At 30.5% G+C, this 14,154-nt stretch overlaps 1 protein-coding gene across 1 annotated transcript; it reads left to right on the top strand.

Annotated features, from left to right (window-relative positions):
- The first annotated feature begins 8,809 nt into the window (after positions 1-8,809).
- LOC113401383 (uncharacterized) lies at positions 8,810-10,235 on the top strand. The gene is made up of 2 exons (XM_026641284.2): positions 8,810-8,972; positions 9,233-10,235. The coding sequence occupies exons 1-2, from the start codon at positions 8,882-8,884 to the stop codon at positions 9,922-9,924; spliced, it is 783 nt and encodes a 260-aa protein (XP_026497069.2). The 5' UTR covers positions 8,810-8,881; the 3' UTR covers positions 9,925-10,235.
- Positions 10,236-14,154: the final 3,919 nt, after the last annotated feature.

Raw genomic sequence — 14,154 nt, 5'->3', positions numbered from 1 at the left:
TGTTTATTTATTTTGCCTAATTAATGGATTATTATATAAAATTAAAGTCGTTTTTTTATATAAGGCAGGTGCTAGAATAATTACTATTTTCGTATGATATTGATACACCACGTAACTTGTCATTTTCTATTGTATTTAAAAAATATTACTGAATTATAAATACGCACGTTCAAACGCCATTTTAACTTAAAGAAGTTTTGACCGATTTATATTTATATATACTAATGTTATATATGTATGTATGAAATATAAAAAAAGAACTATTTCGTATTAATAAAAACGCCATTTATACATTATAGGCACAGAAACATAATCAGCTAAATTCTTAGATGACCAAGTGCATACTTTAAGAAATTTGAATCGCGAAGACCAAATAGGTATTTACGGAATTCTAAAAGTAAGACGATGAATCAGTTCGTGAATCACAGTTTCCGTCCTGGTATTCCCGAGGTTTTATTTTTTTGGTCTGAGAACAAAATCCTACGGAAGTCATTACTATGCATTATATAACCGATGTAAAATACGTCACAACAGAATCATTGACAGACAGTGAATCAGCGACGTTGAATATTTTATTAGCCATAAACAATAATTATATAATGTGTTTTTTCAACTAAACACATAAAAATATCACGTAAAATATATGTTTATATTTTTAAATAAAAAATAAATAAATTTTTTAACTACAAAAGTTCGTATGCTTTAAAATCTTTAAAATACCCAAAAAGTAAAAATAATCGACATGCAACTGATGTCAATTTGCATCATAACAATTTGTTCTTTAACCGGCCAAAGCACATATTTAAATCGTCTATATTGCTTTAAAAGATGTTAGGAATATTAAAAGCAGAATATCTTCATAATATACAGTCTGTGTACGTATGTAAGTGACAGAAATCATTGTCGTGATAACCGTCTTGTCAAATAAAAAGGTACTTTATCTGCTCCGACGCAAAGAGCCGCGGTATTTCTGAAAATACTCGCATAATATGTCAATCGGGACGCTACGTGATAGATTTTTTTTTTTTTGTAAATAAATAAGAGTTACTGTATTTCTCCTGGACAGTTATGCTTTGTCCAGAATAAATGTATATTGTTTAATTCTAAGCAAGTTGAAGGCAAATTGTATTTATAGTTAAGCTAGCATAGCTATAATTACAATTTGCCACGTCCATCGTCTTTCACTAGCCTGTTATGAACCGATTTTATTTATATGTATCCCACATATAAATAAAAAACACAGTGTATTCAATCTTCATAATATCATCAGTGACGATATCATTTATTTCTTCCATATTATTATTGCTATAAATTATGCATGTATGTTGATATGGTACTACTCTTGGCACAGAAATAATATTTCTATACTTATAAATAGGTGTCAATCCAAAGACAACAATATTGTTAGAAGTGATATAAATATACAATTGTTATTCATTTATTTCGTCCTCATTTTATAAATACAGTAGATCGCCGATTATCCAAATTAATTGGGACCGGGATCGGATAATCGAAAATTCGGATAATCGGACATAAACTGGTAATAAAGTAAAACGAACTATCACACATAGAATAAACTTTATTAAGTTTAACAAACACAGTTCTACAACCATAACAATTGTTATATATCTGGACTCCAGCGAGTTCCAATTTGTTACAACAGCACAAAACAAAAATTACTTGGTTTTAATTTCTTATTTCTTATTTCGCTCAGAACCGATCGGATAAATGGCGATTCGGTTAATCGGCGTTCTACTGTATCCACATTCAGATCAAATATTCTTCATTGAATACGATTTTTTTTCTATATCCTTGGTCTAAGCTTCGAAAAGTTCATATCGTTTAATTACAGGTCATAGATTTATCTGGCAACAAATTCGAAGTAGCAGCCCGGAGTTTGACACTCTTGCGAATGCATGCAAAGCTGCTGAGAGCGTGCCCATATTTATTAGTCTTGTGCACTATATTAATAAAGTAAATTTCTTTCACTTCACTTCACAATTCACTTTGACTACTATTTTCGTATTACATGACCATACTATAATGATAATGTCTTTCCTTTCAGCTTTTCCGACATGGAATTTTCTTTCAATTTCACTCTTAAGTGACTAACATAAACAGTTTTAGTTGAATTGGTTTCTTTTAAAAATTTACAATATATGTAACATATATGTAATTATAGTTGAATAAAAAAAAAAAAACATTAAAAACACCTGAGGTTAGAATATTATAAATATCAACGAAAGTTTTCATAAAAAGGTAAAGTTATACAAACGTAACAAAATAACTAATCAAAGATTTACTATAGAACACTATTCTGCTGCCAATAGGTCCTTAGAATACTATTCGGTCATTTCACTATATATTTTTATGGTACAAATTAAAAAAAACATTGATTTCCTTAATTTAGTTTAAAATATCGTCAGCTTGAATTAATTCACTTTCATTTTTGCTTCAGACCTAGATGTAACCTAGTTGCAACGCACATAGGTAGGTCTTACGTCTTAAGTAAGTATAGTAATTAGTAGTATACTAGCATTTCCGTAATCTGAAAACTATTTTAATTTTCCTACTTCCGAATTTTAGAATTCTAATAGATTATTTATATTCGTAGGATTCTGAAGTAATGCAGTCATAAATCATAACAAAGATTGACATTGCTAAACATGGCACGGATCTTGTCAAAGTCGATGCAAAAAATTAAACAAAACACAAAAAATACTCCAGACGATAACCGATAAAAATTGAATAGAAGTCTTACTACGCGATCCACGTAGTGATCTAGAAGCAAATAATAACAATATCGATCGTGAACTTAGGCACGTCTCCATAGCAAGTATATGGTAATGAACATATAGAGTACAAAGAACAGGAAAACGTCTGATTCGTCCGCTAGAACACGTGGTAGGTGTAATAATAACACAAAATTATAATAATATTCGGAATACATGCCCAAAAATGTGTAATCGTAAATTTTCGTTTCATTTGTACCTAATGGACATTAATGAGTTCTTGATACTCTTAGATGAGTTAACTTTTACTTGATCACCTTATTAGACGTTTAACATATCTATAGCGTTAATAAATCTAGCAAAGTTCACCTTTAATATATATTTATAGAAATATCGCAACACGTACAAAATCGTTCGATGCAATTCATATTTTGACGTCAATTTTTGTTTGAATATGGAATACTTGCGTATTTGGATCTGTGAATAGCATTCAATACCGTCTGTCACGCCGCAGCCATGGAGAGAGCACGATCCTGACGTAATTTCATTAGAAAATTATAAGTTAAGGACAATGGCTTCATATTCTTTTAACAACCAGATATTCGCACAAGTCACGTACAGCTCGTACTTAATAAGTTTACCTTACACATAAAATATACTCTAAATATTTTGTTTCGTTTCCATTTTAATTTTATTTCGTTTAAGTCTAAATTTTTTCATAAAATATATTAAAAAGTATAATCTTACATACCCAAAATACGCATACGATATTTCTCACACATTTTAATCAAAAACTCCGTCTACACAACGTTGGCAATTAGGATCTATATCGCCAGCAAAGCTGTTTGAATCTTCGATTTCAAACTTTGATAACAGTATTGACTTTCAAAACATAGATCACAGACTAGGGTACGAGCAGTAGAACAAAGCTAACGGTGGTTCAAAGAGGTCCTTGCACTGCACCTCTTTTGCTGTTATCAGACTATCTTGATGTTGTATCGGTCGATCTGACAGGCGAAGCGCAGGCTGAATGTCTACCAAGGTAACTATATGCATGCAATTCTCGGAACCGTTTGATAATTTTAAATATATATGCTCTGATTGTGAGGCTGTTGGCAATCGCTAGGATTGATGTGTAATATGATGCCAAATCAGAAGCTTTTGATTATAAGTTATGTGATACTGTGTTTATTGTTTAGGAGATTATTGCAATTATTGATAAACATTTTTTATAAACATTACTGAGATAAAACTACAAATTAAAGTTAAGTTAAAATACAAAATAGGTAAGTAAAGTAATAAATTGAAACTATTCTTTAAAGTGTAATTTAAATTCTGATCCGTATTTTTATTTACAAAATGTTCTTTTTTTGTGGAATTTGTATTATTTTACTGAATATGTAACCGATTGAAACTAAATGATATGCATTGCAAACGTTACAATGGCATCAAGTCGCGACTCTTTTGCCCTCTATAAAGAAATCCTACTATTGTTTATCCTTTGTTTCCTATTGTTACGAGACGATCGATCGACTTGCATTATTCTTGGAATATCAATGTCCACAACTTGTTTCCAGTATTTTGTATTAAGGCTATGTGTTATTTCTTGAGCTAGTTTTTATATGGATTTATTGCAAGTGATATTCAGTCAAATTTTAACTCTTGTTGAGTCGGAACTCACTCCACTTCGTTGTTGAACTAGGGATTCAGGTAATAGAGACGATTTATTATTTTAAATTGCTGAGGTGATATTTTGGAATATAAAATAAACGTAATAAAAATATTATTATATATATATTTTTTAATTTGTACCTTTGTATATATATAAATATATTTTTTAATTCATAAATGCTTTTATTTTCTTAAGTCTTACATAAATATAAATAAACGAATACAATATTGTTAAGTGCGTTTCCACTGAAATAGTTGTTAAATGTCTGTGATTGCAATTGCCCATTAATCTAACACACACCACATATTATCAAATTATTTGTAACTTAAGAGTATCGAACTATTCCAGCTATTGGCATGGAAGTGTTCTTCCAGTACAATAGTTGCTAATTTTGATTTTGTGGAGATAAATTTATTTAAAAGTTTAAATAAAACTATAATTAAAATTAAATACTTAAACGTTTATAAGTGAACTTGAAATATTTCGCATAGAGGAAAAAGGGCATAGACCTCGCTTTCGTAGCGAATTCACTAAGTACAATGTCTTTATAAAAAGACTGCATACGCATTATAATAAATCAAACCAATCCTACGTGATCCCAATAAACATCTTACGAGATACAATCATGGATGAGTCAAGTTACCAGGTGGTCATATAAATGTTTCCGGTAACAAGTACGGTACGTGCAAACTCGCAAATTTGACTGTTATAACCACTTAGAGGCACTTTATGCCGTGGGCAGCGATGCTATCGCGGCGGTAGAAAAGGATCGTATCAGAGCTAGGTAGCAGTTTCGTGTTTGAAATAACAATCAAATTGTATATGTAAGTTAAAAATAAAGTGACGTACCTCATTCATTTAGTAATAGATACATGTCGGCGAGATTAGGCTAAAGTAAAATTTCGGTGTGCTCTGAAGTACTTGTCTTCAAATACATTCTCATTGAACGATCGTAATCGATTGTGGCTTCATTTTCTACTTCTCAATTTTAAAAGTTCATCATTAGGTTTCTTTGATGATACTAAATCTTTCATTATAAGAAAAAGAAAAAAAGTTCAACTTTCCGTTACAGTCCCTATTGTAGACAAAAACGTTTCTTATAAAAAGCTAATGTTTAGTATAAAGCATAGTCTTTGGAGCTCTGATCCAATTTTCTCATGGAATTATCTTTTGTAGTAGACCTCTAGATGTTATGAATAGTAAAAACAAATACAAAACCTGATACAATACCAACTATTTGATGCTAGAAATAATTTTCAGCGGTTATGTTACTATAACTCAATATTCAATTCGCTGAGTTGTTAGATTTAAAAAAACTATAAAATACATACATATAAGACCATAAAGTAAGCTATATTAAAAAATACAGCTTATTCGAAGCCTGACAACAAACAATAAGAATTTCCTTAGTCATTAGGATTTCTGCGCGCTTTTATCGTAAAGTTTCTAAGAAAGGTGCAAGGCGCTGGCGCAGGGGCGCTAGCGCAATAAATCGTCATGAATGAACTCTTGACAAGCCACGTAGTTGATTTACTTAAACAGACCTGATACCCTGATATGATCTTTTGTTTAAGCAATGTATTTTAAAATTTCGTGATTGATTCGTAATTGATTTTAACCTAATTCACTAAAATTTTGGTATTCTTCTTCTAGGTTACACATATAATATGTATATTTTTATCAATAACAAATTACTAAAATAATATAGATTATTTGGGAATCAATTTTAACAAATTAATTATTGATCTTTATTTAGATAAATATTTTAGTTACCTTGGGTATTTAATAAAGATTAAAATTGTCTTTTACATTACAAATTATTTGCGAAGAAAAAGATCATTCCCTAAGAAACGGGTGGTCGGACTAGCAAATTATTCAATTTTAAAACTTCAATCCGCGACGTATTTTAATCATTGTTTCACAAATAAATTAAAATTCATATTTCCCATTTAAAAACGAATAAATAAATAAATTTTATAAAATAAATATACGGATTAAATATTTTCTTAATAGGCGCATTTCTACATTTATTTTTTATTAGATCAGCCCCGACTTAGAACGGTGCAACCGTGCAATGGGCGGGTCATTAGTTAGATAAACAAGGTTTTATTTTTATTTTATTTTAAATAATATAAGCAAAAAATGCTTTCACATATTAAGTTCGGCTCGATTTATTTTAACTGAATGTTTATAACTAATCAATACAAATATTAATTACTTACATAATAAGACGAATATATTTTTATATAAATTGTGATTTTTTGTTTTTTTTTTTCATTTGATATCATCTTATAGAATCAAATATGTTTATGTCATCTCAATATATTTAATGTAACACGTTGCACGGTAGACTAATTGGTAAAATGATACCCACAAAGACGGGTCTGAACAAAGCCTTATCGAGTAAATATTTAACATAATTTATTTTCTATTGTAAATGTAATATTTCATTCTCTTGATTTGCATTTTTTAAGTGACTGAAAGAACAGAATTGTTTATGCATATTTTTCGTGTATTTATTTTCCGTGACATCACTGATGATTGTAATTGTGATATCGATTTAGACGGTTTTTTTTATTTTGTAGAAAAAATCTACTGTAGGTAAAGTTGAACAGTGCACAATGTTTCACAGCTAACCCGTAGGTCTAACGAGATAGAATTTGGCACAGGAATTCCTTATGAAACGCAGATAAAAATTAAGTATTTTTCAAAACTCAATTCTTAAGGAGGTTCAATTGTCGATGAAAATTTATATAGAAATTTGCTTGTATAAAGCCAGAGGTATGAGAATCGTTGTTTCGGCTTATGATTAGGAGTTCTTTAACTCCTAACATATGACAAAAGTTTTTTTGAAAATCATCACCTAAGACGGTGAAACTTAGAATGAGAGTTTGTAAGTTGGCGCTGTTTCATTAGTGTTGCTTTCAGAAAGTCCTACTCACATTTAATATACAAATTGTTATTAAACTTGTTTACCATTAAAATCAAGTGACAAACTTAGATTTTTTTTTCTTATGCAGCATTTACAATTAGCATAAAACTAATACTTTTAATGTAAGCACAGATAACTTTAAAGTTTTATATTAAACATATACAAGATCCTAAGGGCCGCTATTTCAAACGCCTGTTACCTAACCTTTAAATAAAACGTTTATAATTTTATCAGTACTTTAAAAAGTGTTTTTTTATTTTTGTAGTCAGTCAAAGCGAGTAAGTCAAAATTATTTATAATTGTTTCATATCCATTTATTTTCTTACCAACACAATACATAAAGTTAAATGTCAAATACTAATAACATATTCTCGTGTTAATTGTTAGATAAAAGTATGATAAATTAAAAATGTTAAAATAATAATTATATAAGCGTATTACGAGTAGAACATTGTAGGAACGTAAAAAAACATATACTTTAATTCCAGTAACTATTTATGCAAACATGCGTGCTGCGTGTCATACGCAGACAAATGAAAACTTGAATGTTTCATCGCCAATTCTTTGTAATATTTTTGTACGTTAAACGAAAATGGTTTTATTATAATTGAAATTTAACAACAGTTTTATACATATTTATACGTCCTGTTTTATAAACTTTTACAATTGTAAAAAAAAATACTATTTTAAAATTAAAATAAACTTATGGAAAAACAAAATGGACAATGATTACAGAGTATGGTTGTGTTTTATTACAATAAGTAACCGTAATCGTATTTATTAGATAGGAAGACAGCCCGCCGGCGCCCGGATAGCCCACCCGGTAATGTAATGACTGTCTGGAGGTATAATGCCAACTGGTTTCAAATAAATATGTTACTCGGACATATTTATTTTATCTGTGACATATTTAGTAATGTACGTTTCATAAACTTTTGTTTAAACTGTTAAATCCTTTCACATATTTATTTATTATCATTTTACTATATTCTCTAAAAATCTTCTCACACAAACACACATATAAACACATAAATATTTAGTAAAACCAGTCTCAGTTCAGGTCACTCAAAAGGATTGTAAAATTTACTCTGTTTATGCCACGAATAAATAGATCCTTTATTTTTTATCGTCAAAAGTTTCTGGAATTCAGTAATGTTACACCAAAGACACGTTTTTAGAGAATATTTTTTCCAAATTATACTGATTTGAGGAAAAAATATCGGAATGAAACTGCAAAAACGTGTCATCGGCACGTAAACAAAACAATAAGTTCAATGTTTCACCAAATAGAAGACGTGTCGAGCATTCGCCGTCTCTAGGATGTCCAGTTTCCCATAACGGTTGGAGAACACTGCCGAATCGTGTAAAATGACGATTGTAGCATGCGCGGGCGCAAGCTAACCAGCGTGCCATGAATCCCAATTAGGCTAGCCAGACTGGACTATATAACGCGCCGTCTGCTCCTTACCAACAATAGCTCGACAGCATTATACCGCACAGCACCCTTCGAGTCACAAAGGGAATTCAAGTGTAAATCAGTGAAAAATGAAGATACTTTGCGTGTTCTTCGTCTTTGCAAGTGCTTTGTTGGAAGCGAAAGGATATCCCTATCCCTATTACGGAAATGTGGACTCAAGTGAGTTGAATTAAAAATAGTTGTACATTAAAGTTACCTATTGGTTAATAATTTGTGCGTTCAGAAAAATAACTGAAATCAATAAAATATAACAGGTTGATTAGCCATCTCATAATGATAAGAATCATAACAACAGTTTAGTTAATATGGCAGATAACAGCCCTAAGGTTTTCGTCACAAAAAATCTATATTTTTTAAATATTTGGTCAGATATTTAGCTCTCTCATATGCACATTTGTATAACTCGATTTTTTTCACAGTTTCTTACGGTTCCATCGACAGCTCCCGTGGAGGCATGGCGTTAAGCCGCTACTACAACCCGTATTATAATCCAAGGGCGATTGGAGCCGGTATGGCTGCTTTCATGTTCAAGCCCGAGGAACAGTATCAACCACAAACCAGCCAATACTATTTACCGGACAGGAGGCGTCAAACACAACCAGAGTTCAATTACCCCCCACAGCAGAATGAAGTCTACTACCCACAAGTACCTGAACAATCCGAACCATTGCCCGAACAGCCTGCTGTACTTTCTGAACAGCCCGCTGTAATACCAGAACTGCCGGTTATCACCGAAGCTACGGAAATCGCTGAACCAACCGAAAAAACAGAACAAGTTACAACGACACTGAAATCTGTTATCACGCCTGAGTTGACGGAGCCTGAAACAGAAGAGGTGCCTAAAGCATTACCGTCTCCGAAAAAACGTGTCACTAAAAGGAAGCAGGTTAAGCGCCCAGTCGATGATGATGAAGAAGAAGGTGAAGAATATCCTCCTAGGATGCCAACAGGAGCTTATTTCCCAATGTTCTTCGGCTACGGTGGAAGATCAGGTGGTGGTACTCCTAATGGTGCTACTGCAATTGCCAACGCTTTCAGCACAGGACGAGGAGGTGTAGCTACCAGCCATGCGACGGCATACGGGCCCCCCAGACAAGACAGTAAAATTTAAAAAAGCAGTTACACAGCAAAACTTATATGACTAAAAGCTTATTCACACTGATGGTTTAGCGCCATCTAGCGTATATACATATAACTCGCGCATCAATGGTATGAATCTAGAAACAAATATTTTTTATTGCCGTACATAAGTTCAACTTAGTGATAATAGATGGCGTAATACTCAATTGATAAAAGTCATAAAAATTGTTTTAAATAAATAATATATTAGTTGTTAAACAACGTTTCGTGACAAACGAATAATTTCAACATCTTTAACTCTCAATTTTTGTTATAAACAATAAATTGAATTTTTAAGTAAAAGTGTTTTTTATTTTTATATTAAGTGTGTTTATTATGTGTTATGTATTTTATAATATTATTTCATTAAAATAATATGAACTTAAAATAGACACTTACATTACACTTTTGTTTCTGTAGATGGAAATTATCCTTGTTCTTAATTCAATGTGTTATAAAGTAATGTTATAAAGTTGTACTATTCGTAGGTATTCTGTGGTATTACGACTATTATTGTTCTATTAAGACATAAACATAAATGACCCTTTTTCATAATGTTATATAAAAAAACACATAATGATAGCAATAATATAGCATAGCATATATGAGTTCCATATGTAATTAATTAAACGTGTCATGATCATATATTTTAATAATTATCGAGAAAATAATTTGCAACAAACTCCGTAGTTACCCTTTTTCTCAATTGTAATGCCTCAACTATGTATGTACAATTAAGTTTTTACATCCTGTATGGAAAATGACTAATACTAATCACGCTATTTTATATAAGATTCAAATTTATTTATGGTAAAAAAAAATTACTATTGATATATTATAAATTGATCTTGCTATGTAAGGCTTTTTAATACTTTAATTTTCTTTAAGTCAGTTACAAAAACTTTACCTTTTTAATTGCGATTCCAATATTTGTTAATTGGTTAATGCAAAACATTTTGGGAATTCAACAAATTTTCCTGAATTTCTTTTTGTGCAGTGTTTATATATATCAGTGATACCGTTTCAAAACTTTTTTATTTCTATACTAATAAATTAGGACAAGTTACTTGTTGTATCTAATTACTAAACATAAAACTTATAACAGAAGATGCAGCGCAATTAGAAGAAGGTTTAAGTGAATAATGCTATAATATAAATAGTTACGCTATGTAGTTTAATCGACTTAAAATTAAGACTACCTGAAGAGTTACTAATAAAGTAAATTCAAAGTATGCCTAAAAGTAATACAAAATTTATGAATATTATTATTGTATAAATAGTAAATAGTATTGTTGGTCAGGATATTAATAAAATCCCTAGTATCTTTAAAGTAATAGATACATCTATAACGAAAGAATTAATAAAAAGTAAATATAAAAGCGACCTAAAAAAATTAAGATTATTACTGCAATGTTCCCATGAAAATAGCACTCAGGTCGCATTAAAAGTTGCATCCAAAAGTTACTTAATAATTTTTGCCTGATTACAGATGGAAGGAATGGGATACGTTTAAGTCCTTGATCTGTGGGACGCAGTCGAGTTATTGCCCTCTTATCTAGAGACTCAAGAAAATAGATAATACTGTGGAAAACATACTACTACTACTAATAATACTATTATGAAATAGTATTAATAAACATGATTCCTCAAGTCACGATATACTTCATAGTGACGGCCTGAAATGTATTTATGCTGGGCTTAGGTCTACCCTTGTTTTTTGGAACAGGTTTGGACCTTATTCGATCACGTTGCTCCAATTAGGGGTGCTGGTTAAATAAGTGGAAGATTTTTATGCAATACATAAACATTTCCTCGCAATATTTTCATTCAAATAAGCGTATGAAAAACTTCAATCTTCAATCAAGCTTCGTTTAAGAATCAATTGCTCTAACCACTGAGCTATATCAGCTATTCTCGGATTTACAATATATTACACATAGATCTTACCAATAATATAAATATAAATGCAAGTGCATTCAGATAAACAAACATTAATTACGAATTATATACTCATTAATTGCATAACACATTGTACACATTTGCTGGCTTTTTGTTGGAAAGAGTCAGTTTTCTTAGTTACACAAAATTAGCCATGTATCTGAGGAACATCCTATCGTAAACAGAACAGAAACTCCGCGAATTTTCTTAAGTATTAAAGTTATTTAGCTCTGCGTGGGCGTACTCTCATTTTACGTCTGGTCCGGTAAACTTTCTTTATAATCCTGCTACTAAAAATTGTGTACAATAATAAATGAAATACCTCGTTTTTCTGAAACGTATTATAAACGATAATATGATGAATGAAATACTATTTCACTTATGTTTAATAGATTTCTTCCTAACTTAACAAAGGCGATGTTCTAACAACCTATAAAAACTCGGCCTGGAACAGACATACAATAAAACAAATTGTAATATAATTAAGGTATTAATGTGCCTTTGCTCTGTATATATATTTTTCACGCAAAATTTTGGTTTTCAACGATATAGGTAAAACACTGATTCCGTCATTGAATTTCTTTGGATAATATAGGCGAGTTATGTTATTTCTAAATGAACTCAAACTACTTAAATTCTATTTGAACTTTTTATTTACAAGCACTGCAGCAGGTGTCTTTTATTGATAAAATACCGATTTCCATACCTACTTTACTTCTAACAAAAATGTAGAACTTCTACAGAAGTAGAGAAGAAGTAGTTGAAGAAGAGAAGAAGTAGAGAGAAGTTTGTGAGAAGTAGACTTATAAACGTATCTTAAGCTTCACCATCTTGGGCGATTAATTTTCAAAATATCGTCTGTCTATCTGTATTTAAGTACTTTAAATACTGTTGCTCATACTTCTTACATCAGCCGAATGACGAATTTCCATACAAATTTTCATCTCTAACTCAACCCCATTAAGAGATTAATTTTGAGAATTTTCTTCTTAGTGGAAACCTCCGTTCTATAAGGAATTCTCGGCAAACTTGCATCCTATAACACCCACCCGTTTAGTCTGTGGGTTTTACGTCGATAGTAGTAATTAAAAAAAATGTTAAATATTGAAACCAAACTGTATAACAGTACAAAACACTATAGTCATTGCAATACATACCTAGAAACTATTTGAATTTGTCTTCTGCCTATTATTAAATCATTTTTATATGTATGACTCGCGAAGCTTAATTACAAAAACTCGCACGGCACCATATACGTCACAAAGCCTATTAAGAAAAGCCTCACGACAGGGCAAAACCTATTAAAAAATATTCCGATACAATTCAAAAAAGCCAATACAACATTTCCTTATAAACAAAGCTTGATAGATGAAATAGTCACTGACTTAAAACGTTCTTAAATATTTTGCTAAGAGTTCTAACAATAAAAAAAATCATAACGAAGTTTAGCTAAACAATGTTGTGTCTTCTTCTGTCGAATGACCAATAAATTAAGGAAGAAAGAGAGAAATCATTGTTCAATAAAACACCGCTATACAACGTTAATAAATGAGGTTATTTAACGGTAATCAAGAACTATAAATAAATAATTTAATGATTTATATACGATTAGAAATACATTAATATTAACCACATAAGTCATTAAGTGGTAAATAAAATTTATAAGTTGTATTAAATTCATTTTTACTTGTGTTTATTAAGTTGATTTATTGTGTTCTTTGATTATGTCTGTTCTGTGAAATGATGACACTATGCAACATTAAACAGACAAAAGCCTTAAAAGCCGGAGAGTTATTACGGAAAAATTAAACTTACGTACGTTTTACCTAGCTCTGATGGACTTTAAATCTTACAAGTATTCAATTTATTTAATGCCTTATAATTCCGTTTTAAAAACGTGGTTTATCTTTTGTTTTTATCAATTATATAAAGGTTTATCCATTTTTTTAATGTAAATAATTTATGATGCACGCAAAACACTGTGATGATAATTTGATAAACATAAATAAGGAAGTTTCGATTTTGCTTTTGCTATTCTTGATACTAATTTTGTAAACAGTGAATTTATGTTTAGACTGTTATCAAAGTAGAAAAGCATAATATATTGATTGAAACATATAAACAATTATGTTTCTATGAATTAGAAACATGATCTTTTAAAATTCGAAGAAAATGTAATAGTTTTGTTTTTATTACTTGTGTGAGTTACACGAGCCGGTGTCATTACAGATAAATATACTATATTTGATGTAATAGTTGGCAACGCACTAATTAAGCATTTGTT

The sequence above is a fragment of the Vanessa tameamea genome, chromosome 2, assembly GCF_037043105.1.
Source record: "Vanessa tameamea isolate UH-Manoa-2023 chromosome 2, ilVanTame1 primary haplotype, whole genome shotgun sequence".
Classification (NCBI taxonomy): Eukaryota; Metazoa; Arthropoda; class Insecta; order Lepidoptera; family Nymphalidae; genus Vanessa; species Vanessa tameamea.
The sequence above is the reverse complement of the archived record's forward strand: the minus strand, read 5'-3'. Positions and strand labels throughout refer to the sequence as shown.